The sequence below is a fragment of the Mytilus edulis genome, chromosome 7 (assembly GCF_963676685.1).
Source record: "Mytilus edulis chromosome 7, xbMytEdul2.2, whole genome shotgun sequence".
In the NCBI taxonomy this organism is placed as follows: domain Eukaryota; kingdom Metazoa; phylum Mollusca; class Bivalvia; order Mytilida; family Mytilidae; genus Mytilus; species Mytilus edulis.
In genome coordinates this window covers 26580285-26606247 of record NC_092350.1, presented here as the reverse complement: position 1 = coordinate 26606247, position 25963 = coordinate 26580285, and the positions used below count along the sequence as shown (strand labels likewise).

At 31.1% G+C, this 25963-nt stretch overlaps 1 protein-coding gene and 1 long non-coding RNA gene across 2 annotated transcripts in view; one reads left to right on the top strand and one right to left on the bottom strand.

The window, feature by feature from the left end:
• Positions 1 to 1889: 1889 nt before the first annotated feature.
• On the bottom strand, positions 1890 to 3562 carry LOC139482836 (uncharacterized). The gene is made up of 2 exons (XR_011654974.1): positions 3067 to 3562; positions 1890 to 2405 (listed from the first exon to the last, which is right to left on the bottom strand). It is a non-coding gene; the product is annotated as an uncharacterized lncRNA (long non-coding RNA).
• Positions 3563 to 4002: 440 nt separating this feature from the next.
• Positions 4003 to 25963, top strand: part of LOC139481150 (very-long-chain 3-oxoacyl-CoA reductase-B-like) — a 41483-nt gene continuing 19522 nt past the window's right edge. Inside the window, exons 1-6 of the mRNA XM_071264284.1 lie at positions 4003 to 4233; positions 5868 to 5914; positions 7164 to 7239; positions 7999 to 8109; positions 22613 to 22677; positions 25350 to 25394. Coding sequence (XP_071120385.1) covers positions 4050 to 4233; positions 5868 to 5914; positions 7164 to 7239; positions 7999 to 8109; positions 22613 to 22677; positions 25350 to 25394 — 528 coding nt within the window. The 5' untranslated portion in view covers positions 4003 to 4049. The remainder of the gene's footprint in view (positions 4234 to 5867; positions 5915 to 7163; positions 7240 to 7998; positions 8110 to 22612; positions 22678 to 25349; positions 25395 to 25963) is intronic.

The following is a 25963-nucleotide window of genomic DNA, read 5'->3' as shown; positions in this document are numbered from 1 at the left end:
AGTAAAGATGTAAAGGCAGGAGAGATAAAACCAAGAATGAGTACTCAAACGTACATATTCCAATCCAAAAGAGCTAAGTTCGATCCGAAAGTTAACCCGATGTGTACAATCTGTGAACAGGGAAATGAAGATCTAGAACATTTTATCAACACTGCAAAGAATCAGAGCAAATAAGATCTAAATACTGCTCAAAAATCGAACAGACAATGGATGAAATTGTTACCTCAACATACAAGAAGATCATACAACAAGGAAATTTACTGCAGCTCATAATGGACTGTACTAGCAAGGACATAAACTGTTACTCAACTGTGTATGAAAACATTGAAACTCTGGCTAGAAATATGTGTTATGAGATGCACTTGCTGCGCACAAAAAGGATTAAAAAAAACCTGATCACAAGTACAGTATAAGTAAACTTTTAAAAAATAAAATAGTTCCTTTCTACTAGTATATCATCTTACTATTTTATGACTTATAAGAATTAAAATAAATCTTCTCGTTTTAAAAGTTTTAAGATATCAGTTATAATTTAAGAATAATGACAAGATATAGTAAATTAAACTGTGAAGAAAATTTATGTATATATTATAGCTTAATTTTTTTCCAAACCCCAACACTTTTACACAAGTCTTATAAAATAACCTTTTCATTATAGATTCCGATGTATGTATAGCACTTTTAACTAACAATTATAAGTAAGTTTAATTTGAGACCATTTTAATTCTTATTTGTAAATATATCTGCTGTTGTTACTTAACGTTTTCTTACACCCCAGCACATATGAATTATTATAAAAAAAAATTAAACTTTATGATGACAATTCTATGAATTAATTATGATATTTATTATTTAGTGATTATTATAACTAAATTCAGTCATTTGTATATAATTAAATGTTTCCTTATGTTTTATGGTGTATAAAGTTGCTAAAATGACACCCTTTGGTAGTGCTCCACAATTAATGGAGGAATATACAAGAAACTGAACTAAACAAACCTCATTTTAAAAAATGATATTTATTATTTGCCAGAGTGAGACGCACACTCAATTTGTATATGTTCCAGACCATACGAGTATTTGGACCGTACGCGTACGGTCCGGACCGTACGCGTACGGTCCGGACCGTATACGTATAATAGTACGGTCCGACCATACGCGTACGGTCCAGCTGACCATACACGTTTTGGTATCATAAGGGTTAAAATTTATTTTAAAAAAACAATTACCAAAGATTTGTAGTTTTTGTTCTACAAGATGTTATTTTTACATTAGATGGATAAAGTAAATAAGCGTACAATTGAAATTAAATGTTTAATTCTATCATCTGAATCCTTTTTTTGTACTCTCGCTCAAGATGACACTAATACCACAAGGAATAAAATTTCGTTTGTGCACATGTTATTTCTTCATCATCTGCGGTATCTGTACTTGTTGTTTTTTTTTAATTTCGCTCTTACTTTTGTTAAGATCAGATGACGTTGAAAAACTGATGCCGGCAATATTCTCGGATTCGCCTGATTCATTAGAACGATCAGTTGTACATGTTGTATATGTTGGCTTTATTCACTCTCAGCAAGCTCTATCTCATTATCATCATCATAAAAGTTCTAGTGCAGTTTGATTATATGGTCCTAAAACTTTATTAGAACTCATATCTTTAAGTTTGTAGTTACCCTTTCCACAGTAGGATTTAATTTCATAAGGCCCTTTATATCTTACCTGCTCTACTGTACCCATTCCGTGTTTACGTCGAAAGTTTTTTTAACAAAACTTTTCCTCCGATTTCATGTAATTTGGTCATGACATTTCTGCGTCTATCATAATTATGTTTTTGTTTCTCCTGTGCTTTTTTTGGTGTTTACCGGCATCAATTCTTCCTGATCATCTTTTTTTTTTTTCCTTTTCAACTGGTTTACTTCTTCTGCTACATCATCCGACGGTATTTCAACATTTTCCGAATTACTTGTCACACCATGCATCATTTCATTTGGTATTGTTGGTTTTCTGACATACATGGCCTCAAATGGTGTTATTTTGATACTGTCATGAACAGAGGTTCTGTATGCAAATAAAGTTTTGTTGATGTACACATGCCGATTCTGTCAATCTTCCTTCACAGTTTTGTTAATCATACTTTTTAATGTTGAATTAAATTTCTCAACTAATCCATTACCCTGCGGATGATATGGGGATGTAGTGATGTGCTTAATACCATTTTTTTCAACAATTCGTTCAAAATTTTGTTATTGAATTCTCCCCCACAATCAGATACTATTTCACTACAAACTCCAAACCTATAAAATGTGTCCTCTATTTTCGACGCTATTTCTTCTGCCTTTTTACTATATAATGGGTATGCCTCAGGCCATTTAGACGTATAATCAAATATGGTTAATACATATCTGAAAAAAAAAAAAAAATTAAAAAAAAATTAATTCGTTATTAATAGAAAAAAAATGTCCATAAATATGATCAGTCCAACATTTACTATAAACAAATTAAATATGATACTACCTTTTTAATAACTGTCAATGCATATTTAGTCATGCCTATTTAAAGATTTAACATTCAATTCTGGAAATTCAGCGCACAAAATAACAAATTAAAATAATCAAATTAATTTTTATCAATATTTCTGTGAAAAGCAGCACCCGTTTCATATTCGAAAAAAAATAAAATAACCACCCATCTTATATTAAACTAATATCAATCTTTTATTGGGTTTATACAAATCATGCAAAAACATTCTTTATACTGACTAACTACTTACTGCTGAATATAGTATAGAACATGACCAATACATACATGCATTATTGCACACATACATGTTGAATTGTTGTGCACCATATTATACCTTTGCAAATATTATTTAAGTATGTTATGCAATCATTATTTAAAGGCTTTAATATACTCGTTTCACTGAATTGGTATTTTAATTTATCTCACACTTCAGTATAGCACTTATATAGTATTATTCGTCCTGAACATGCATGAAATATTTGCCACTGGATGTTAAGAATCCAACAATTAATCGATATAATATAACTTATAAATATTACTTACTTATAACCAGCAGATGACAATGGTTTTTTGTCACTCTGAAAAAATGGACCAATTAGATCTATCCCAGTTTTACACCATATTCATTTATAAAGCACTGGTACAGGTATCATTTCATGACATGTTTTCGTGGTCTTTTTGTTCTCATGTTGGCATTCCTGACATTTCTTCAAAAACTGAGTACAACGTCTTTAACAATACCTATCCAATAATAACGTTCTGATATTTTGCTTAGTCTTGTTTCTGTCTAAATGGCAACCCCGGCACTTTCTACATGACACAATGTAATAATGCTGTTATTCTTGTCTTTAGAAATAACAAGTCTTTCAGATGATTCTTTCACATAATAAAGTTGTCCATTTTTAATCATGAAATCCTTTACTTTGTTTCTTAATTTTCTTTTTGCGTTATCACTGGCTCCAATACGGTATTCCTGCGTATTTACATAGTTAAATATATCATCGTATTCTGATTCTTCCATTACTACTCACTGTTTACAGTAGTAATGAAACTATATTTCTACCTCTAAATTATATATTGGGCCATTCCAGTTAAATTCTGACATGTGGGGATGGATGGGGAGATTTTTTTTCATACCTATCAGAAAAAAACATCATGAAAAACTACCTATCAGATCTATAAATTAATTTGAGATATGAGATTTGTTGATCTGTTAATTTACATTTGTATCTAATAAACTTGACTAACTTCTTAATATAAGCCAGACCGTACGCGTACGGTCCAAATACTCATACGGTCTGGAACATAACTATATACACAACTCTCAGCAGTTGCACTCAAATAAATTAAAAACTGTTAGAAAGACCAATGTGCCAAATAGCACACAAAGCGAGATAACTCTAAATTTTTATCAGTGTTTACCTTGGACACACGATTTTGATCACTGAAGTGTTTAAACATACGATAAAGTACCGTTCTACATAAAATCTGACACATCACATGATTCACTTGCCGGTAGTTTCACCATGGCGTCTAATGTCCAAAGTTTTCTTGGGAATTATTCAGACCTTTTTGCAGTAGCAGGAGTAGTGTCTGTTTCTTATATCGCACTTAAGCTCGCCCTGTCAATTTTTAATGGCATCAAAGTCTTTCTTTTAGCAAAGCCGCTTGGTTTAACTAAGAATTTAAAGAAATGTGGACAGTGGGCTGGTAGGTGCAACTCATGAAAAAATATAGACTGGTTCTAATAATAAGCTTTATTAAGAGTCGGTACAGTATCTGGCAAATTTTTACTTTTAAAAACCACAATGTGTGTGGTCGATTTGCATGTAAAACAACTGTGTATAATGTTGAAGCCTGCAAATTGTATGTTCATTTGTAAACCTCTAGAAGTCATGTCATGGGTGTCTCACATATCTGAATCCGAGTCCATTCACATCACCCCCATTCACTTTCACACTCTATGATATGATCTTTCTAATTTTAATTAGAGTTTTTACCCCAATTTCACTGTCCACTAACAGTCAGAGCTCAGACATAAATAAGTCTGAATCTGCTTTTGACTCATAGAGGTCTAAATTTGTAAGTTTTAGGATTTATCTCCCTTTAATGCAAGACAAAATACGACTTTTATAATAAGTCAAATATTGTTAAGTAAGAAATAATTGACCAGAATCAAAAAGTTGCAAATGTCGACTCCTACAAGTCCATAAGTTACCAAAATTGGTTAACTTCAAGACCCACGCATACTTATAAAAAGGTCATGCATCTAAATCAAATAATGACTACATTGAAAGACAATGCTTTGTCTTCTAAAGAAAAATATGAATGAGAGTCTAAAAAATCAGAGATAATGTTAATTAACCTTACAATGCAACCACCTGGAACCACACTTAATGAGGTAAAACATCTGTGTTTATTAAGGATGTTCAATTAGATAATTAAATATAGATACATGTAGCTCAAGTCCTTGTGAACTCTCAGACAGGTTTTTGCTGTCATAGGTGGTGTACTTTGGCCACAAATTAAAATTAAGTTTTTTCATCAACAGAAATAGACCTAAACAAGTCTGTCATTTTCTGACTTAGATAAGTCTAAAATTGAAAACACATTTTTATAACAAATACATGTTTTGACTGCTTTAAGTGAAATACAGAAATCGACCTGTTTATGTCTGAGCTCTGACTGACTAACATAGAAAATGAAAGTGGGAGTGGGGCATCCGTGTACTATGGACACATTATTGTTTTTAAAAGTATTCTCATGAAATAAGTTTTCTGGCTTGTAGGTATTAAAGTTTTTTTAACTGTGTGGTAAAAGTGGTCTGTTTTCCAGATTTTATATACAGATCGATTGATGCACTGATAACATATTTTCTACAAAATTTGTTGGTCCAACTGGTTTATGGTCAATCATTGCTGATGGTGAACAAATTTCTGACAGATAAAATTTTGTATTTCACATATTCTTTCTATTCACATTATATACTGTAATGCTTTTTCTGTTTATAAACTTTACTACATGTGTCAATTTTCTTCCCAACCTGTAGCTTGAAAACAACATGAACTAGTTTGGTTATCTTTATTTTTTTTAAAGCATACAATGTAATACAAACTACATATTGACCATGTTGACATAGTATTTATAATAAAATCTGTAGACTTGTGTTTGTTACTTATCATGCATATATAATAATACAGCTGTTCCATCATTTTTATAATGTGTAACTTGTAGAACAGGCATCAGATTTTTCTGAAATTACTGAAAAAGAAGGAAAAATATAAACTTCACAGTCTCTTGATAATGTGGAATATAAATATAAAAACATCATTTTTTTTTGTCAGTGGTTACTGGTGCTACAGATGGCATTGGAAAAGGATACACACACCAAGTAAGTTCTCCTTTTTAGATTATTACATGTACATGTAGTTACTGACTATTCAATAAGTAAATATCTTTTAGTTTGTTTGTGTTGTAGAATTGTTGCTCTTTTCATAACTCTCTTGTATTCATGTTTACTGTTTTATTTGACTTACTGTCCTTTCCATGATATTTTGAGTAGAAACTTGTAAATGAAAACATATGCTTGGCATCTTTGGAAAGGAATGTTTTGTTTATTTGTTCTGCAGCTTTAAAATATTGAGTTGTAGTGTGAAAGAAATTTTTACAACTGTAATACAGCTTCTTTCTGTTTGCTGATAGTTAGGATAGTAAATTTACAACACTCATAGCTCAAGAAAAATGTATTCAAAATTTTCTTGGCTGCTGATGGGAGGGATGGATCAGTTATTATATTTGGTCTGCAGCTTGATTAGGCCACATTTAAAAGAATGTCTGTTTCCCCTCCCCCGGGTCTACCCTTTGTACACAGACCAGGAAGGCAGGTTCTTTTTTTTTTTTTTTTTTTAACTGGATGTGATTGACGTCATAGCATGGTCACATGAATGGTTTGACTTGTCCAGTCCAATTTGAGTGTATTTATTTAGATTGTCAATCCTTCTGCTTTCAAGCACTTTCCAAAAATGGAAACAAATTATTTTCAGGAAAAAAATAATTTCGATTTTATTGTGGAAAATAATTTTTTGACCCGGGGGCTTATTTTTGACCCGGATGGGGGGAGGGGAAACAAACATATTTTTAATTTTGGCCTTATATTGAGTTGAAGGCCTTAAGACATTTCTGCCATGAAGCTCCTACTATCATGACCATACCTGTTTGCCATTATTTGTAAATTTACAACACCCATTGAAACATTTATACATGTTATATGGCTTCATTGAAAGGAAATGATAAATTATTTTTCAATATTCATGTTTCCTCAATTAATGGCTAGTAGCTTATGCAGGTCCAGACACTTAATATAGGAAGTAGGTAATTAAGATTACATGTTCAAATCTAATGTTATAAGTAGTTTGAAATGATTAAAGCATATGATCATATCACAAGAATACTTCAACAAAGAATTTGTTGTTATATTCAAGTTCAAAAAGTCTTTAAAATAAGCACAGGACCAACAGGAGATTTCTCGTAAAAATATATTTGGTTCTGTTGTAAAACCATGAATACAATTCACTCCAAAACATTGCAAAAAGAGATCCAATTTCAACATATGCTTATGGAATACATTTTATTGTTCACAGCTAGCCAAGAAAGGAATGGACGTTATCTTGATAAGCAGAACAAAGTCAAAGTTAGAAGATTGTGCCAAAGAAATCGGTAAATCTATTTTAAGATAATTACAAAGATTGTCATAGAGTTATAGAATGGTCATTTTGAACCTGTATCCTGGAGCAAAGTCCAAGTTATATATAATATTAAAGGATTGAGCTTGAAAAAAAATAATATCTTAGATCAAAGAACATGAAGCATAGGAAGTTTATATATATGGTTTTGTAGAAAAACAGATTTTCAGTCAATATTGTACATGTTGTAGAAAAGTGATTTTAAAACTTATTAGTTGACTAAACAAAATGAATATCAATATCAATGTTTCACGAAACAAGGCTAATGAGAATGCAATGACTAAATCCCAAAAAATTTATCAAAAGACATACATCAAACACAACATATAAAAACCAAGGACTTATCAACACAAACCTCACTGAAAACCAGGATCATCTCATCATAAAGTTTAGCAGAACCTGGCTCCACATAAATAACATAAACAGATGAGTAAAGGGTTTTTTTCTGCTCTTTGTGAATTGTGCTTTTCAATTTTCTATATTATACCATTCTTTTTGAAAATGCAAATATTAGTGTCACAATGGTTTATATATGTGCATTAAAACCAGATAAAAACACTCAGTTGATCAATTCACTCTTTGAATTCATTGAATAGGTGGTTACCAATTTTTTTAGACTAATTTGATATTTAGCAATGCCAAAGTTGAACAATTGATACACATTTTGTTTCATACATAACTTATTGATATAAAATTTCTTAATCATTTCTGATTCTAATGTTCTTTTTTTTAGAACAAAAGTTCAAAGTAAAAACCAAGATAATTGTAGCTGATTTTAGTGCTGGCTTACAAATATATGATGTAATAAGAAGTCAGTTAGCTGGACTTGACATTGGAGTTCTTGGTAAGACTATTTGTCACTGGCAGAAAAACTAAATTTACTTTTATATAACTATAAATTTGATTTTCTCTCCATTACTTTCAGGGAAAAGAACATTATATGTTTATCTTAAACATGTTGAATGGGAGTAATGGGGTCATATTTTTGAATTTGACCACACAGTAAAAATTCAAATATATCATGCATGTAAATACATCAAGTTAATATAATCATAGCTATAAAACAGTAGAAAAAAAAACCTTATCACATGCCTTACTTCGTATATGACCTTAAAACCTGGTTGACTTTATGTGCTTGTAGGTTGAGTCCAATCCCCAGTCTTTTGAATTCATCGGTGTTTGTTGTGTGTTAAAGTCTATTTTGGCAACAATTACAAAAAAACTGTAGGAGGACTTTCTAGTTTTCTACACAATTTGTTAATTGAATTTGCAAATGTTTATTCAAATGTATATCTAGGAAAACAGAATTGGTTTGCGTTAAAGATTTATTGAAGGTGATATACTAAAGATTGTGTCCTTTCAAAATACCAATTGCTAAAATGTTTTATCAATTTGCAGTTTGAATTCACCTCTACAAATGCGTCAACTGATTAAGCATTCTAGGTCATGACCTAATTGAAAGGTTATTAGCATGAAGCAAATGAGGTGTATACAAATAAATCATCGCATCTAATTCCAGTGACATTTTTTTTTGAATGAACAGTAAATTAAAGAATGATTGTGTTGTAAATTTCAGGAACAGTAACCTCCCCTTATACAGTATTGTAGAAATATTTGAGTTCTTTTTTTTTTTTAAATAGTTGTATAGTTGTAAATACATTTTTTGTAAATGTGATTTTCAAACATAGATTATACATTGGATAGAATTTTTCATGCAGTATACACATGAAGATACATTTTTGGTATTTCAGAATTGTAGAATTACATTTTACAAAAGTCAAGCGATAATGACCAGGCTACTCCATTAATGTTACTGATGAAGGTTATTTTTAGCTCACCTGACCTGAAAGGTCAAGTGAGCTTTTCTCATCACTTGGCGTCCGTCGTCCGTCGTCCGTAAACTTTTACAAAAATCTTCTCCTCTGAAACTACTGGGCCAAATTCTACCAAACTTGGCCACAATCATCCTTTGGATATCTAGTTTAAAAAATGTGTGGCGTGACCCGTCAAACCAACCAAGATGGCCGCCATGGCTAAAAATAGAACATAGGGGTAAAATGCAGTTTTTGGCTTATAACTCAAAAACCAAAGCATTTAGAGCAAATCTGACATGGGGGTTAAATTGTTTATCAGGTGAAGATCTATCTGCCCTGAAATTTTCAGACGAATCGGATAACCTGTTGTTAGGTTGCTGCCCCTGAAATGGTTATTTTAAGGAAATTTTGCAGTTTTTGGTTATTATCTTGAATACTATTATAGATAGAGATAAACTGTAAACAGCAATAATGTTCAGCAGAGTAAGACCTACAAATAAGTCAACATGACCAAAATTGCCAGTCGACCCCTTAAGGAGTTATTGCCCTTTATAGTCAATTTTTAACAACTTTTCATCATTGTTTGTAACTTTTCTAAAAATCTTCTTCTCTAAAACTACTTTGCCAAATTTAATCAAACTTGGCGACAATTATCATTGTGGTTTATAGTTTAAAAAATGTGTCCGATGACCCAGCCTACCAAACAAAATGGCCGACATGGCTAAAATTAGAACATAGTGGTAAAATGCAGTTTTTGCTTTATATCTTTGAAACCAAGACATTTAGGGCAAATCTTTCAAGATTTTAATGTCCATCAGAATAAGATATATCCCCTCACAAATTTTCAGTTGAATCGGACAACCTGTTGTTGGGTTGCTGCCCTTAAATTGGTTATTTTAAGAAAATTTTGCAGTTTTTGGTTATTATCTTGAATACTATTATAGATAGAGATAAGCTGTAAACAGCAATAATGTTCAGCAAAGTAAGATCTACAAATAAGTCAGCATGATCAAAATTGTTAGAGGACCCCCTAAGGAGTTATTGCCCTTTAGAGTCAATATTAAACAACTTTTCCTCATTTTTGTAACTTGTATAAAAATCTTTTCTAAATCTACTTGGCCAAATTTAACCAAACTTGGCCACAATCATAATACTAGGGTATCTATTTTTAAAAAGAGTGTCTAATGACCCCTCCTACCAACAAAGATGGCCGACATCAGTAAACACATTAACAGGTGAGCGACACAGGCTCTTGAGAGCCTCTAGTTATCTTTTGTGGAGTAGAGATATTCAGTGACCTTTGGAATCATGATTGTCTGTTATAACTTTTTTGTTAATCAGTTTGCATTTTCAAACAAAACTATTATTGAATCTTTGACTGGAGTTAACTTTAATACCTTATTCTGTGTAATACTTTTTGTATGTTTTTGTTTTAATGATTGTAAGCTTTATATATCAATGTTGCTGTATTTCTACAAATATGTAGAGAAGCAATGGTGTTTGGTGTGTAGTAATAGATGTTTCTATCTTGTTCACTTGTTCAACATCTTACAAACTACTATAATTGGATTGAGAAAGGCTATTTTCTATGAAGACAAACCAGGGTTTTATCTTGCATAAACATGCATGATATATACATTTTGTCTCATCAGTTCAATAAGTTACCAAGGAAAGAATACATGTTTTTTTACATTGAAAGGACTGTGCTTATAAATTTAGTTTTAGTTTTGAACATTTTAGGGAAAACTAAAGATCTGATAAATCTTATCCTTCATGACCCACTTTTATACTTGAAAAGGAAAAATTAAAGCTCTGTATCATTGCATGTGGTAAGAGTGCCAATGAGACACTATTCATCCAAGTCACTATTTATAAAAGTAAACCATTATAGGTCAAGGTACGGTCTTCAACACGGAGCCAAGGCTCACACCAAACAGCAAGCTAAAAAGGGCTCCAAAAATTACTAATGTGAAACCATTCAAACAGGAAAACCAACAGTCTAATCTATATTAAAATCGAGAAACACTTTAAAAGAACAACATAAACAGACGACAACCACTGAACATAAGATTCCTAACTCAGGACAGATGCAAACAATTGCAGCGGGATTAAACGTTTTTATATTTTTCTCCATATTTTTATGTACCTGAAATATCTCAAGTGTACTGTAACACCACTGTTTCAGGTTATGGGAGTGTTGCTTGCCAGCAAGTGTGTTTATTCCTGCCACATGCTGTGTTTACCTATCCCAAGTCTAGAGCCAGTTATTCATTGGTTTTGTCCATTGTTTTTATCTATCATATTTTGTATTTTTTTTTATTATTGTTTTCTGTAAAAGGCAGGGATTAGTTTTCTTTTTTGAATTGTTTTATTGTCGAGCCTACAACTTTTGTTGCAGAAAGCTAGACATAGGGATAGTGATCCCGCAGCTACAGCAGCGGCGTTAGCTAACTTCTTACAGTGACTTGACTGTTAGTGTTGCTCTCCACCAATTGCAACTCATTCAAAATTTTGACCAAATTGCAATTTGTTTTATAAAATCAAATTGTTCAACTGGTCAGAAATTTGAACCAACTGCTGTAGAAAACCACAGCCAAGTCATGAAAGTGCAAGGTGATCAAATAAAACATACTTACAATCCTATAAGACTTTAACTCCACTTTAAAGCTTAATTTGGACAATTTTATAGCAATTCAAAATAAACAGTTCCTCTTCAGCATGGAAATGACTATAATATAACTATACAAACTGATAAACTAATTTTGTAACGACATCATTTAAGTGGAGTTAAAGTCTTATAGGATTGTAAGTATATTTTATTTTATCACCTTGCACTTTCACATTTTGACTGAACAATTTGTTCAATATTCTGACCAGTTGAACAATTTGGTCAAAATTTTGAATGAGTTGCAATTGGTGGAGAGCAACACTAACAGTCAAGTCACTGTAAAAGCTTTATATTAAAGAAGGTGCAAGACCTGGATGCTTCATACTTTGTATATGGATGCTTCATGTTAAGAAGTTTCCATCAGTCACATGTCCAATGTCCTTGACCTCATTTTCATGGTTCAGTGACTACTTGAAAAAACAATTAAGATTTTTTGTAATGTTAAATTCTCTCTTATTATAAGTAATAGGAAAACTATATTTGGTATGTGTGTACCTTGCAAGGTCCTCATGCCCGTCAGACAGTTTTCACTTTACCTCCACCTCTTCATGGATCAGTGAACAAGGTTAAGTTTTGGTGGTCAAGTCCATACATGTATGTCAAATTCATAAGAAATAGGTCTAGTATATTCGGTGTATGGACTAATTGAAAGGTGTACATGTCTAGCTGACAGGTGTCATCTGACCTTGACCTCATTTTCTTGGTTCAGTGGTCAAAGTTAAGTTTTTTAGTTTTGTTTTTTTTTCTAATACTAATTGCAATAGGTCAACTATACTTGGTGTATCATGTGTATGGAAATATTTTTTTATCTATTTGTCAGTCGCGCAGGTTTTATGTGACCTTGGCCTCAATTTCATGGTTCATTGCTCAGTGTTAAGATTTTGTGTTTTGGTCTGTTTTTCTTAAACTATAAGCAATAGGTCAACTATTTATTTGTTGTATGGAAGTCATGTTAGCTGTACATGCCTGCCAGGCATGGTTAATCTGACCTTGACCTCATTTTCATTGTTCATTGGTCAATGTTTACTTTTCTTGGTTAAGTTTATTTGACAGTTGTGATAAAGCTTTATATTTAGGACTATCAACTTAATATCAATGATTAGTAAAGAAGATGAGACATTTCAGCGTGTGCACTCTTGTATTTTGTTATGTGGGGACATGTTGCTTTCTATGGGGTATTGGGTTTGCTCATTGTTGAATGTTGTATGTAGACCTACAGTTTTTGGCATATACATCATTTTGTTTTTGATGGCTAGTTGTCCCATTATTGACAATCAATGTACTAACATCTTCTTATTTATTTTTATAATTTAATTTCAATTGTAGTTATGAACAGGGTAAAACAGTGACTTTTGGTAAGGGGAACTTTATTACCTAGTACCAAGGAGCCCCAACCCAATCAGATCTTTACATGCCTTTTGTGGATTATTGGCCTTGAAGCAAAAAAGGTCACGGTCACAGCACCTGTTTGTTAAAATACTACAATTTCAGCAAATCTTTTATTTTTTACATGAAAAACAAAATAAAGGTTACATGTATATGTCATTCTCCAGAAATTTCTATTTTTTTTTAAATATTAAATCAAATGTCAAAGGTTTTGCAATTAACTTGTTTTTAAAGTAAATTTACATGAAATCGTAAAAAAAAAAATATTTATTGGTAGGGAAAAACATTATTATGAATTGAAAATAGACATTGAGTCTTCATTGACAGTATAATTCACATATATCACATAATTTGTTTTGATTAATGCTTTCTCCTCAATGATTTATTGAGTTTTAATATCTATATATACACTAAACAAATAGATCAAGATCTCTGAATAGCCTTGGAACTCCTCAAATGTATAAGTTATTTTGTTTATGAATGATATCATAGTCATTGATAACAGTAGTAAATGTTTATTGGCCCACTACAAGTAGAACATATGCCATCAAGTCTGTTTGTAAGTACATAAGAAAGTGTAAATTATATAAATTTTGCTGTGCTCACACACTTGTATGTAAATAATTGCTTAGAATATATTTCCTAAAGATTTAGCCCTCTGCAGATGTGTTTACTGAATTTAAGATATAATGATAGTAAAATGAGAAAAAAACCAATTGCGAAAGTATGTTAGGTTGTTCATACCCATACAAAAAAAATGATCATAATGATTTTTTTACTACATTACATGTTATATAATTGTAACAGTTTAGCTAGGATTGTTGTCACTTAGTAAACAAAATATTTCCCTTGGAAATATGACTTTGTATAGCAACATTCTTGTTTAACTATCTGTGCTAGAGTCTCCTTTTTAAATGAAGTATGTAGATGAATATTGAGAAAGATAACTTAATTTTTGGTTAAGTATTTTCAAAATTCCAAGAATTGTCTCCCCTGAACAGACAATTACTGTAGTAGTATGACATGTACACCAGAATGCATGTACTAATCCTAGCTATTTTGTTCATGCTTTAAGCCAGATGGATGATACAGGGTCAGTTTAACTTAAATCAAGATGTAAGGCATCAATAAAAGTACCAGTATTATTAATTCACATCAAGATGTGCATTTGTAGGTGTTAGACTTCAATATTGGTCTACTATTTATGCTTATGTTTTTATTTACAGTAAGTTAAAATGAAATACTAATAATCACTTAGGCTCCAGGGATCTCCATGGATGAAAATTGAACCATGGAGGAACTTTCACCATTACAAACCATGTCTACGCTGTACAGTGTAGCGCGATCGGAAGTATTTTATCCCTCCATACAAGGAATGGTGAACATGCTAATTCATTGCTTATTTAAATTATATTTATTTGAATTTTCATTATAGAATTAGAAGTATCAATATGTTCATTTATGGCCGTTTTTAACCATTCAAATTCCAAGTCTTCATGGTCCCCCCTTAGTCGAGAATGGCCAAAAGCTGTCATGAAGGTCCCCATGTATTTTTGGTAATTGTTATGGGGGTTAAAAATCATATGATGTGGAGCTTATTTTTCATGGACACTGTCAAATTCAGAACCCATTACCGGTATGGCTGATTTGCAGCAACAACAAAACGATTCGTACGGGTTATGTAAAAGGTTAAAGAGATTTGTAAAGCAAATGCAAAGGTTTTTAATGACTTTATCAGACAAATTGATGCTGTGCAACATGCATCTTTCGAGTCTGAGAATAGAAACCGGAAACGCAGATGTATCAATTTAATTGTAATATACGAAATGAATTCGGAATTACGATACGATATTTCTTTACAGGAAATATTTATAAGTTTTTACTTTTAAACTTTTAAAGTAATTCTAAATTATCGTTACAGCAGTACTCGTTATTTGCGATGAAATAATATTTACTGTTTTGCGTCTTATTTTGTTCTTCTTAAAAAAGGGGGTGCTCATTGCGTAAGTCAAAATAAAGCACGTGTTCCATTTGTTATATATATATATCTTTATTTCTGTTAAACTGTTTTCTTTGTAACTGGATTATTAATTTATTTATTTAATCTAAATTATCATAATCATTTGTTGAAACTTAGTTGATTAATTCGACAAATGGATCGTCTATCCTCAGATAGTATTCTCCTGTCTGGTTTGTTGATCTACCTGTACAAGCTCAGGTACAAGTGATTAGCGATCTTAATCCGGATATCCCTCAGGCGTTAGAACTGTGTTGGATTATAACATAAAAAGCCTAAGGGTTATGCAATTACATGCATTTGATTATAATTGATAAAACAAATGGCGTCGGGCTACAAAAAATGATGAAGTTTTGAACGATGGCGGAAGACAATTTAACGATGGCGCAAGACAATTTAACGATGGGGCGAGTCATTTGACGATGGCGCAAGCCATTTGAACGATGGCGGGGCGCCATCGTTAAACAGGCCATGGAGATCAACCTATTTTTGGTATCTTGTTATATTAACCTCTTTGCATTTAGTTTTTCAACAGTAAGAACAGAATATACAGTTTTGCTCTTTGCCTCACTTTGGTTATTATGCATTTATGGAAGCTTGACCTACGCTGAACATTGCATTTCCAAAAGAACGCTGGACAATGCTTGAGGCATAATGATGTTTTCAAATTAACTGTATTTAATTTATGTAGAATTTTTTTAGTATAAAATTATTATATTGTATGATGATGCCTTCATAGACAGTAAACAGCTCTAGCATATCAGATAAGTCTTCTCTGTCATGCTATTTATGATGTCCATTATCACTGAACTTGTTCACATTTTTGTTTAGGGGCCAGCTAAAGCACTTCACTGGTTGTGGGATTTTCTTGCTGTGTTGATGAAGACCTATTGGTGGCCTGTAGCCGTTTTCTGCTCTTTGGTTGGGTTGTTGTCTCTTTGACACATTCCCCATTTCAATTCTCAAGTTTATATTCAGCAAAATGAATTTTTAGATTTTTATTTACTTGAATGTTTCCTGAGTGGATATGCTTATGAAGAATAGCTTAAGGAAGCTGGCTTGTCATGTTTTAGATTTTTTGTCAGATTTTCGGAATCCTCTGGTTTTATCCATTTGAATGCCTTGAAAAAATTTGCCCGGTGACCCCCATTTTTCTTTTTATAAATCTTTTACATGTATAATGATAAGCTTTCTGTTAAAGTCTTATGAAATTTTAATTACTTTTTAACAGTTTTTGAGAACTTCAACTTGTCAATGATAAAGCTATGAAAAGTCAAGAGAGAATATTTTCCCGCCAAAATTTCAATGGCTAATGTCTCGAAAACAAGCACGGTGACCTATATATTTTTGTTGCTCTTTTGATTCCTTTATTAATCCCCTATCTATATAAACTAGTGTTTTGAAAAGTTAATTACTTTGAAACTGAGAAGCGAACTTCCTTAAGATTAACCTTTGATATTTTGATATAACTGTCTTTGACCAAAAAATAAACATTTACAGAAATTAATGCAATAATAAAAAAAAAATGGAATTCTGATATAAAATTTATTATCTAGATGGAGAATTTTATGAATAGCAATAATTACCTAGTAACCCCACATTTTGTCGATTCTTCAAAAATCAAAAATAACAAATGCACCCAATGATATATGAATTTATGGTATATGGTAGAAATCACAGTAACATGGAAAATTCTTACGAGTGATAAAACTCATTATCTTGACTATGCAATGCATCTTTAAGGGAATATAATTGAATTAACCATATTACCAATGCCAATGAATATCCCATGATGCTCTATATTTATATCTGGCACACAAAAATTGAAGATCATTAATTGTAGGATTGGTTTAATTTCATTTTAATGACTGATCATATATCATTAATGAATTTGCTTTCATAGCATGTATTTTCAATTAAATGAAGATTATGGGCATAAAAGTTTTACTTTAGGGTTATTGAAAAAAGTTTTTTAATAAAATGTCTCAACTTTTAACCTAGATTTCTCTTTATCAGTTGCTTATATTTGGGTATTTGATTTTTATTAAGATTTATTTGGATTTTGAAGAAAATGAAAAAATTTCCAGAAGAGTTTGATCATGTGTTATTGGTTGATAACCTCTGAATTTGCTCTTTGTCCTTTAAAGTCATTTTTTATGGAATTTTGCATGTCCACTCTACCACATTTTTCTTGCTTGATATTGAAAGACCAGTTTAGGCTCCTTATATTAAGGTTTGCCCCCCCCCCCCCCCCCGCCCAAAAAAAAAGCTTATGATAAATGTAACTAATATCCCAACTCTAGATAGATATAGGAAGACGTGGTGTGAGTGCAAATGAGACAACTCTCCATCCAAATAACAATTTATAAAAGTAAACCATTATAGGTCAATGTACGGCCTTCAATACAGAGCCTTGGTTCACACCGAACAAAAAGCTATAAATCTAACCCATAGTTTATGAAGTGTTTGGTTCAGATCTTTCTATGTACTCATTCAGTGTTTTTGACCCTGATTGACAATAACTTGCTCTAACCTTTACCATAATTAACTGTTCAATATCATAAAAACTGCATATGAAAAAAAGAGTTGTAGTTTGATTATGCTAAATGGAATAAAAGTTTTCCACAACCATTCTTATGGTATATAGTTTACAAAAAGTGTACCTAATCCTGCCAACCAACATAGTCACTATAAGTCAATACAGTGAATATAGATTGGTGGGGTCAAATGCAAGCATTGTCTATTGTCTTGTATAAATTCATCAAAGATGCTGTAAACAGTTAAAAATAGAGAACATCTGACAGTCCAGATTTACGTTCTGTATATAACAGGCTATTATTTAAAGTTGGAATTATTTTTAATTATGGAATTTGTTAAATTTTCTGTGCTGGAAATTTTTTAATAAATTCCATGTTTATTTGGTATAATAATGTTTTGAGTGGTTCATTACACTTTCCATACAATGTATTTTGTATAGATAGTGTTGTGCGCGGCACAGTACATTCTATTGAAAATGTACTATCTTCTTTGTAAAAGAAAGTGTTGTGCGCAGCACAGACCATTGGAGTACAGAATAAGCATGGAATTTACTAGAAATTTCAAGCACAAGAAATTATAAAAATTCCATGATTAATAATAATTCCAAGTTTAAATAATAGCCTGTTATATATATTTTTGTCAAAACTGGCAAGACTACTACTTACAGGAGTTATAGCCCTTTACCTTTATTTTTTCTAAAATTTAAATTAAAGTTATTTAAGTTTTTAAAATACAATAGATTCTGTAAATAGCAAAAACAATAGGAAGGAAAAGATGTACAAATAAGTCAACATGGCAAAAGTAATCAGTTGACTCCTAACAGAAGTGACCTTTCAAGAATGATTTTAACCAATATTTTTTGTGGAAACTAATGTTGATATATATCATAAATTAGTGTTCAAAATTACATGCATATTTAATCAATTACTGTACAATGCTGGAATTAAATTGTAATGCATACATTTTTTTTTTATATGAATAAAACAAAAAAATATTAGTCCTCTAAAATACTGTAAATTCAGAAATTACTGTGATGTTTTTATTATTGCGAAAAATGCCACAGGGTTTTAATCGCAATAATTTAAACTCACATTTTGAATTTTTCATATTAATTAAACAGGATTTTTCTTAATATCACAAAAGTGAAATAGTGTTTTAGTCCGTAATCACCAAAATAAATGCATGCAATAATTTCTGAATTTACAGTATAGGAATGTTGAGTCCCATTAAGTATAAGTCAACAAGGCTTTCACCAAAAACTGTACTTGTGAACCGTCTCAACTGAAACATGATAAAACTATTATCTTAAAAATCATATTATTATTTATCAAATGAAATTTCCTAGCAATGCAATTAAATATTTAGTGTTGGATTAATTGTTGTAACATATTAAGAAATCTGAAACTGTGTTTTATTTTGAAAAGAATTTGTAATCCTTTATTTGTCATATTACAATTACGCAAGCAATATTCTTGATTAATTGTTAGAAAGCAAAGACGTAATGTTTCCTTGGGGAATGTAATGTTTCCTTGGGGAATAAATGTTTAACTTAAATATCTTTGCACTGCTGTAATAAAACAATAGGTGAATGAACTGTTCTTGCGTTTAATATTGTGGAGAATCACAATTTATATTAATCTTTGGAATATATAAAGTGGGTGGGTTCAAGGAAAAATATATTTGTTTTCTAAACATAATGAATGGAAAACATGATTTTTTTTGTTATATACTGAGTGCCAATGAAAACGCAACACTTTTGTTTTTCAAAAAAATCTTATAATTTTTATATTATTTATATTAGAATTTTGTATAGTTGGTTCAAAATGACTTTTAAGACAATTGTCGACAATTTTACGGTTGAGTGATTTTTTGAACAAATGCGAAGTAAGGGTTATTTTGAACGGAAATAAACCGAGTTCACTGCTTTTCAACATACCCACCATTTTCACGATTTTGTCATTTAAAGCTTGGCTAATGTCATAAATTTTCCCACCCTTATTGTTAACAAACTGCAATAAACATCTGAGTAAATGCCAGGACTTTCTGACAACCAGCGACATGCAGTTTTGGGCATGATCCAATGAAGCCTTTCACAGTATACAATTACGAGAAGACTGAAGTTGTAGCCTCTACAATAACCCAAATCATCCACAAATTCAAGCAAAATGAATCATTTAATGATAAGCCACATCCCGGGATACAAAAAGCAAGAAACGCTCAGCAAGACCGATACATTTGGTCTTTAACATATCCGATATCGACTCTGATGGCTGTTCAAAGGTCACGAGAGTTCAATGGTGGTCACGGTAGAACCTTTGGAGCAATTTCAGTAAAGCACCATTTGCGCAGAAATTGTTAAAGAGAACCAGTCTTTCCTTAGTGAAATCTAAATGGCTGTCTTGGGTGAACATCGAATTCTGTAGACCAAAAAACATTCATTATGTACCAAAAAACATCAGTGGTGGTTACATAGACATTTGGCATGCGCCTTGGCCAAAAGTCTTGCTTTTCGCCGGATTTTGGTCCAATCGAGCAAATTTTGCATCAGATTTAACATGGTTTAGACGATGAAAACCACCATTAACATCATAAAGTCAGCTTGAGTTTGCTTTACAGGACAAGTGGAATAAAATTCCTCGGGATCACATTAAACGTCCGGGATGATCAACTCCACGGCGCTGTGGAGATTGCACTGCACCCATGGGCTGTAACATTTTGTGTTAGGACTGTGAGTTGATGATTCGACATTGGATGTTTCGTTTACCTATTGCGCACGAAAGATGACAAGGAAACAGTTTTTGTTTGATATTGATCTATTGTTAAAATTGTTAATTTTCAAGAACAATTTATTTTGAAAGATTATCATTTCTAGTATAAATTTTATTTTTGAAAAACCAAGTGTTGCGTTTTCATTGGCACTCAGTATATAAGATGTTTTAAGCTTGTGTTGAATTTCTTTATTCACATTTATATCCATGTGACAAACATCAGGACAAATTTAAGTCATATAATTCTTCAAATATTAAAATAAAAAGTTGAAGATGTTTTATGTACATAAATGGCTATATATTTCACTATAAAACATTTGTATTGACTTTTTTGTGCCCAATATTCTTTATCTTGTCAAAATCTTCAGAAATGTACTGTTATTGAATTTTTGTCTTAAAATTTATCTTTTTCTTTTTAAGCCATGCATTGTTAGTTTATTAATCTATGAGTTTGAATGTCCCTTTTGTATCTGTTGTCTCTCTTTTGTCTTCCGGTACTCTAAATTCACCAATATATTTTCTGTAAAATTAGAATAATACAAAACTCATTTCATAAATAAAGTATAGATAAGAATACCTAACTCAAAGGTAATTTCAAAAATAAGGAAGTTCATAAATTCTGAGAAAATCAAATTTCAGTCTTTATCTACCAAAAAAATGAATAAAAGTCTTTTTCCCCACTATTTTATACATGCACCAATGATCCTCAACCAACCTGCAGCTGCAATTCATATGACATCTCAAAGTCATTCTAGCGTATACATGTATGCATTCAATTATATAACTATTACATGATTTTGTAGTTTAGTTTAAACATATTTTATTGTTCAAAAATGACAAATGGATTAGAACAATAAAATATGTTTAAACTAAACTACAAAATTTAATAGTTAATTGAATGTATACCATGCATACGCTAGAACTGTAGTTGGTAAAATTCACTGTCCTTTATTTTCTATTATGAAAATATTGAAATTCATGCAAATTCATGTACTTTATGTGTGTGATAAATGTTTACATCAATAATTCAAACAGAAAAATATAATTTAAGTTTGTATTGCTATCAAATGGTGTCTATCTCTCCTTAATTATGCTCTGTAAACTTTTCACATTTTTGTTCATCATTTATAAAGTGAAAAAATAAAATAATATATCGCTTTTAGCAGCCAGTATGGTCCAATTTTGTCAAAATGAGCTAAGAAACATTGATGATGAATGGCATCTAGACTAATATACACAATATGAGCCCATGCCTGCTAAATTGTTTATTTTAGACTTTTTTATTATTTTGAAAAATGATTTACATTGTTTTTTAAAAATCAAAAATGGGAATTTGAGTCAAATCGGTGAACATGAATTTGACAGCTAGTGCCCATTTTAATTCTGTTCTTTCTTTACATAAAACTGAATTTCCTACTATGTTTAATAATCCAGATATATGATATTTTAAATATAATGGTAGTCTTATTGTATATATGTTTGAGAAGTTATTGTATTTATTGGAATTTATATACTTAAGGTTAATCAGTAAATTAAAAAAGAAGATTTGTCCTTTATCGGATACACCATCACTTTTGAAAAGCATTGGGTAAAGTTTCGTTCTTTAAGTTTAATTATTGTTCCTGCAGATATTAATCTGATTTCTTTGTACTTCAGTGTACAATAATGACTTACACTGTTACAGATGCATCTTGTTCTAGTTAACTGACATTTGGGGCATTATGGATTTTGAACATATTGAAATTACAAAATTTAAATTTAAAATATTGTACTTGACTAACTGGTTTGTGTAATGGCTATAGATATTGCGCTAATGTTTGGTACAGTAGTCTATTTTGATGCTTTATGGATAGAGTTTCTTATTCTCTTATGAACAATTCTTTTATAATTAATGCCTGCAGATCAGGAGCAGATTATGATAGGTTATGACTAACAGGTCGAGTTTGCATTTTCTTCAAGTTGACAGACAATTTTTGATAAAAACTGTTGAAGGGGCATTTTTTCTTGTTTAGTATAATGAATTAAGCATTTTCTCCATTAATTAAGTACTTATGATATACAAATACACCACAAAGCACCTTTAGTTGTATGCTTAGAATTGAACAAACTTTTAATTAAAAATAACGATAATATCTTTTACCTTTTTATCTTTTCAGTAAATAACGTGGGGATGTCATATGATTTCCCTATGTACTTCTTGGAAATCCCTGATCGAGAAAAGGTAAATATAAAGGATTAAAAGATTTATCTTCACAATTTTAAAAAGATACTAGGGATTTGCTTCTGAGGGGTATTTATGTTCTGTTTTTATAGTTTACGCTTGGTTTACTCAAAATGAAATAAGTTCTAAAAGATAAAGATAGCAAGAATTTAAAAAACTTTATACTTTTCTCAGTTTATTGAAGGCATTAAATATGCATGATATAGAAACAACCTTAAAATAACGACAAACATACATGCACAATAGGAAATAGTTCCTAAAATACATAACAAATCATTGGCATATTGATGGCATTTCAATAGTCTTTAAGTATTAGTTAAGGCTTAAATTTAATTCATCAGATAAAAAATTTACATATTACTATGCATATTGTTTAAAAGCCTTAACTATAAAATGCTTCATTTAAAATCCTTAAAGTCCATGAAGAATGAACCCCAAAATATCTGAATTTACAATAAAGCAAGTGAATATTGCAATCATTGAATTAATAAGATATGAGAGCATCTATTTGATGTTGTTCAAGTATAGCCGAATGTATCATAAATACACTGAAAAAAAAACTATACTCAAAGCCTTAAGGATGTATTCTTCTGACTCTTCAGTCTGGTTCAGTCTCCAAAGCCGTAACTACCCTTGAGGCAAGTGAGGCAATTGCCTCACTAAAATTTCGACACTGATTTTTTTTTTATACATATATATATAATAGTCATTTGTTGTTCTGTCTCAACCTTAATTTCTATAACTTGTCATCATTCCTTTTAAACTATTCTTCCTGCATATAACTCAGCATCTCAACGGGTGATGTTTCTCGATTACATTAACCTAGTAACGATAATCATCATGGATCTTTAGCTAAAACTGGCTCTTGCAGAAAAAGGAAAAGCAACACTGAAGGTAAAGAAGGAATAATTCTAGTTAACCATTTTTTTTGTGAACAGAGTCTGAGTATTGCATATAACTTCATTAGGATAAGTAGACTGACAAATCAAGTACTGGTCTTCGGAAGGGGGCAGTCCTGTCTGTGTATTCATTTCACGAACTTTAGTCTTTCTCTTTACAGATAAATAAAATATAAATAATATGAAACATGAATGCATGCATGGATTAGCTTTTATCCATGATTCTTTAACCTTAAAAATTGAAAGAATATTCAATATTCCAATTTGATATTGAGGAATGGTAGAACCTTTAACACAGGATTTTGTCTTTACTTATTCGGGACTACGGAATTTCGTTTCTTTATATTCGGGGTTTCGGAATCGGACACCCCCAATCCCTAACCCCTAAATTTATAGATTCTGGAACTAAAATACCACCAACTATTTCCAGAAATAATTTGAAATTACGGAACTACATGTAAATGTCAAAAACTCCATTCCAATTCCCCTGTACCCATATCATATATATACTTACTCTATAGATAGAATCATATACATGTATCTTATCTCATTCTATCTCTAGTTTGTCTACTCTTTGTCAGCATAAAAGCAAGTTTAATATTTTGTAACTGCGACTGTATGATGGTGCTTACAGGAAAGCTTAATTCCCTTTTGCAAACAAAAACTGTAACTACCGATGCTGCTATCGAATTGCTGATGGAGAAGGAATTGGAAGAAGACATTGATCATTGTGTTGATGATAATGTGCTACGTTTAGAAACATAGACTGCCCTGAAACGACTGAAAACTTGGAAAAGAGCATGCATGAGTGGCGAGAGATTGTGCGGTTTTGTCATGCTCCATGTTCATCGCGATAACGATATCAGCAGACCAAATTATGATTCTGAAATGATTTGACTGAACCGGCAATAGAAAAATTTGGCAAACTCTACTGAATCGATGTTTGTTCTATGTTCTGGCAGAAGACTCAAATCAGTGATATTTGGATGATTATCTTACATATAAATTTAAAAATAGTTGTTAAAAATTTGATGTTAGTAATTAAAAGTCTTAAAATATGAAAAATTTATATAAAAAGTGTCCAAATTCAAAACATTATCAATATAAAAATGCCTAGAATGCAGGATTTTGCACCATTCATTTCATACCCTCCGGAAAAAAATTTCGACTCGCTTGCTCGGCTCAATTAATTTGCCTCACTAAAATAAGATGCCTAGTTACGGCCTTTGTCTCGTTGAAATCTCATTCTTGAATTATTTTCAAAACATGTGATAGAAGCGGAAAATATTAATGAATTTTAAAAATATTATAATCAAACACAAATCTGTTAAAAAAATTGTGTATTTACAATGAATGGTTTTTGAGTTATCCAGTTTTCAATTTTTACGACCGATCAAGTCAGTATTTTTAGCCAAAATTTTGTTACAGTCTTATAAACCCAAAAATCAGGTTAAGAAAAAAAGTTCTATAAATTTTTGGCTCCTCAGAGGTCTACATCCTTAAGGTCTAATAAAAATTAACAGTATACTCAAAAGGAGTCTGGCAAATTTGAAAATCACTCAACTCAACATTGTCATGTCCCAGACCAAATATCACATTATTTTTTTATACATAAGCTGAGTAATATACAATTGTAAAGTTCTGACATATTAACAATTAGTCCCCGCACAGTCATACAGTATACCAGGAGTCTGATATCATTAATTGGTGTATAATGGCTATTTTGATATATCTGTATCCAAAGTTCTTAATTTAGAATATTTTTCTTTGTAGAAGTTAATGGACTTACTGCATGTCAATATTACATCTGTAACAATGGTATGTATTGCCAAGTACAATATCAGCAGAGATTTAGAGATTATTTATGATATCTTGTTTTTTTAGAGATAATTTAAGATATCTTCTTTTTTTAGAGATTATTTAAGATATCTTATTTTTTAGAGATTATTAAAGATATCTTGTTTTTTTTAGAAATTATTTAAGATATCTTGGGTTTTTTTGGAGATTATTTAAGATATCTTGTTTTTTAGAGATTATGTAAGATATCTTGGTTTTTTTAGAGATTATAGAAGCTACCGGTATCTTGTTTTTTAGAGATAATCTTAGGTACAGTTTTTTAAGATCAATCAAATAAAATCCCATGTAGAATGACCTTTTACAAAAGGTGTATCATTTGTCCTCAAAGACGCCAAGTAACAGAAAACCAATATTAAATACCAACATCATCAATTAAATGAGAATTCTGTTTTTTCATATAACTTGATTGTACATTTAATGAGCTGCCTACCTCTTAGTATAAGGTTAAGCCTGTTACTATCAGACTTGACAGAAGTTGTAGTTCACATTTACCAACAAAATCAATGGAAGTTAGTACTCTAAGAATAATA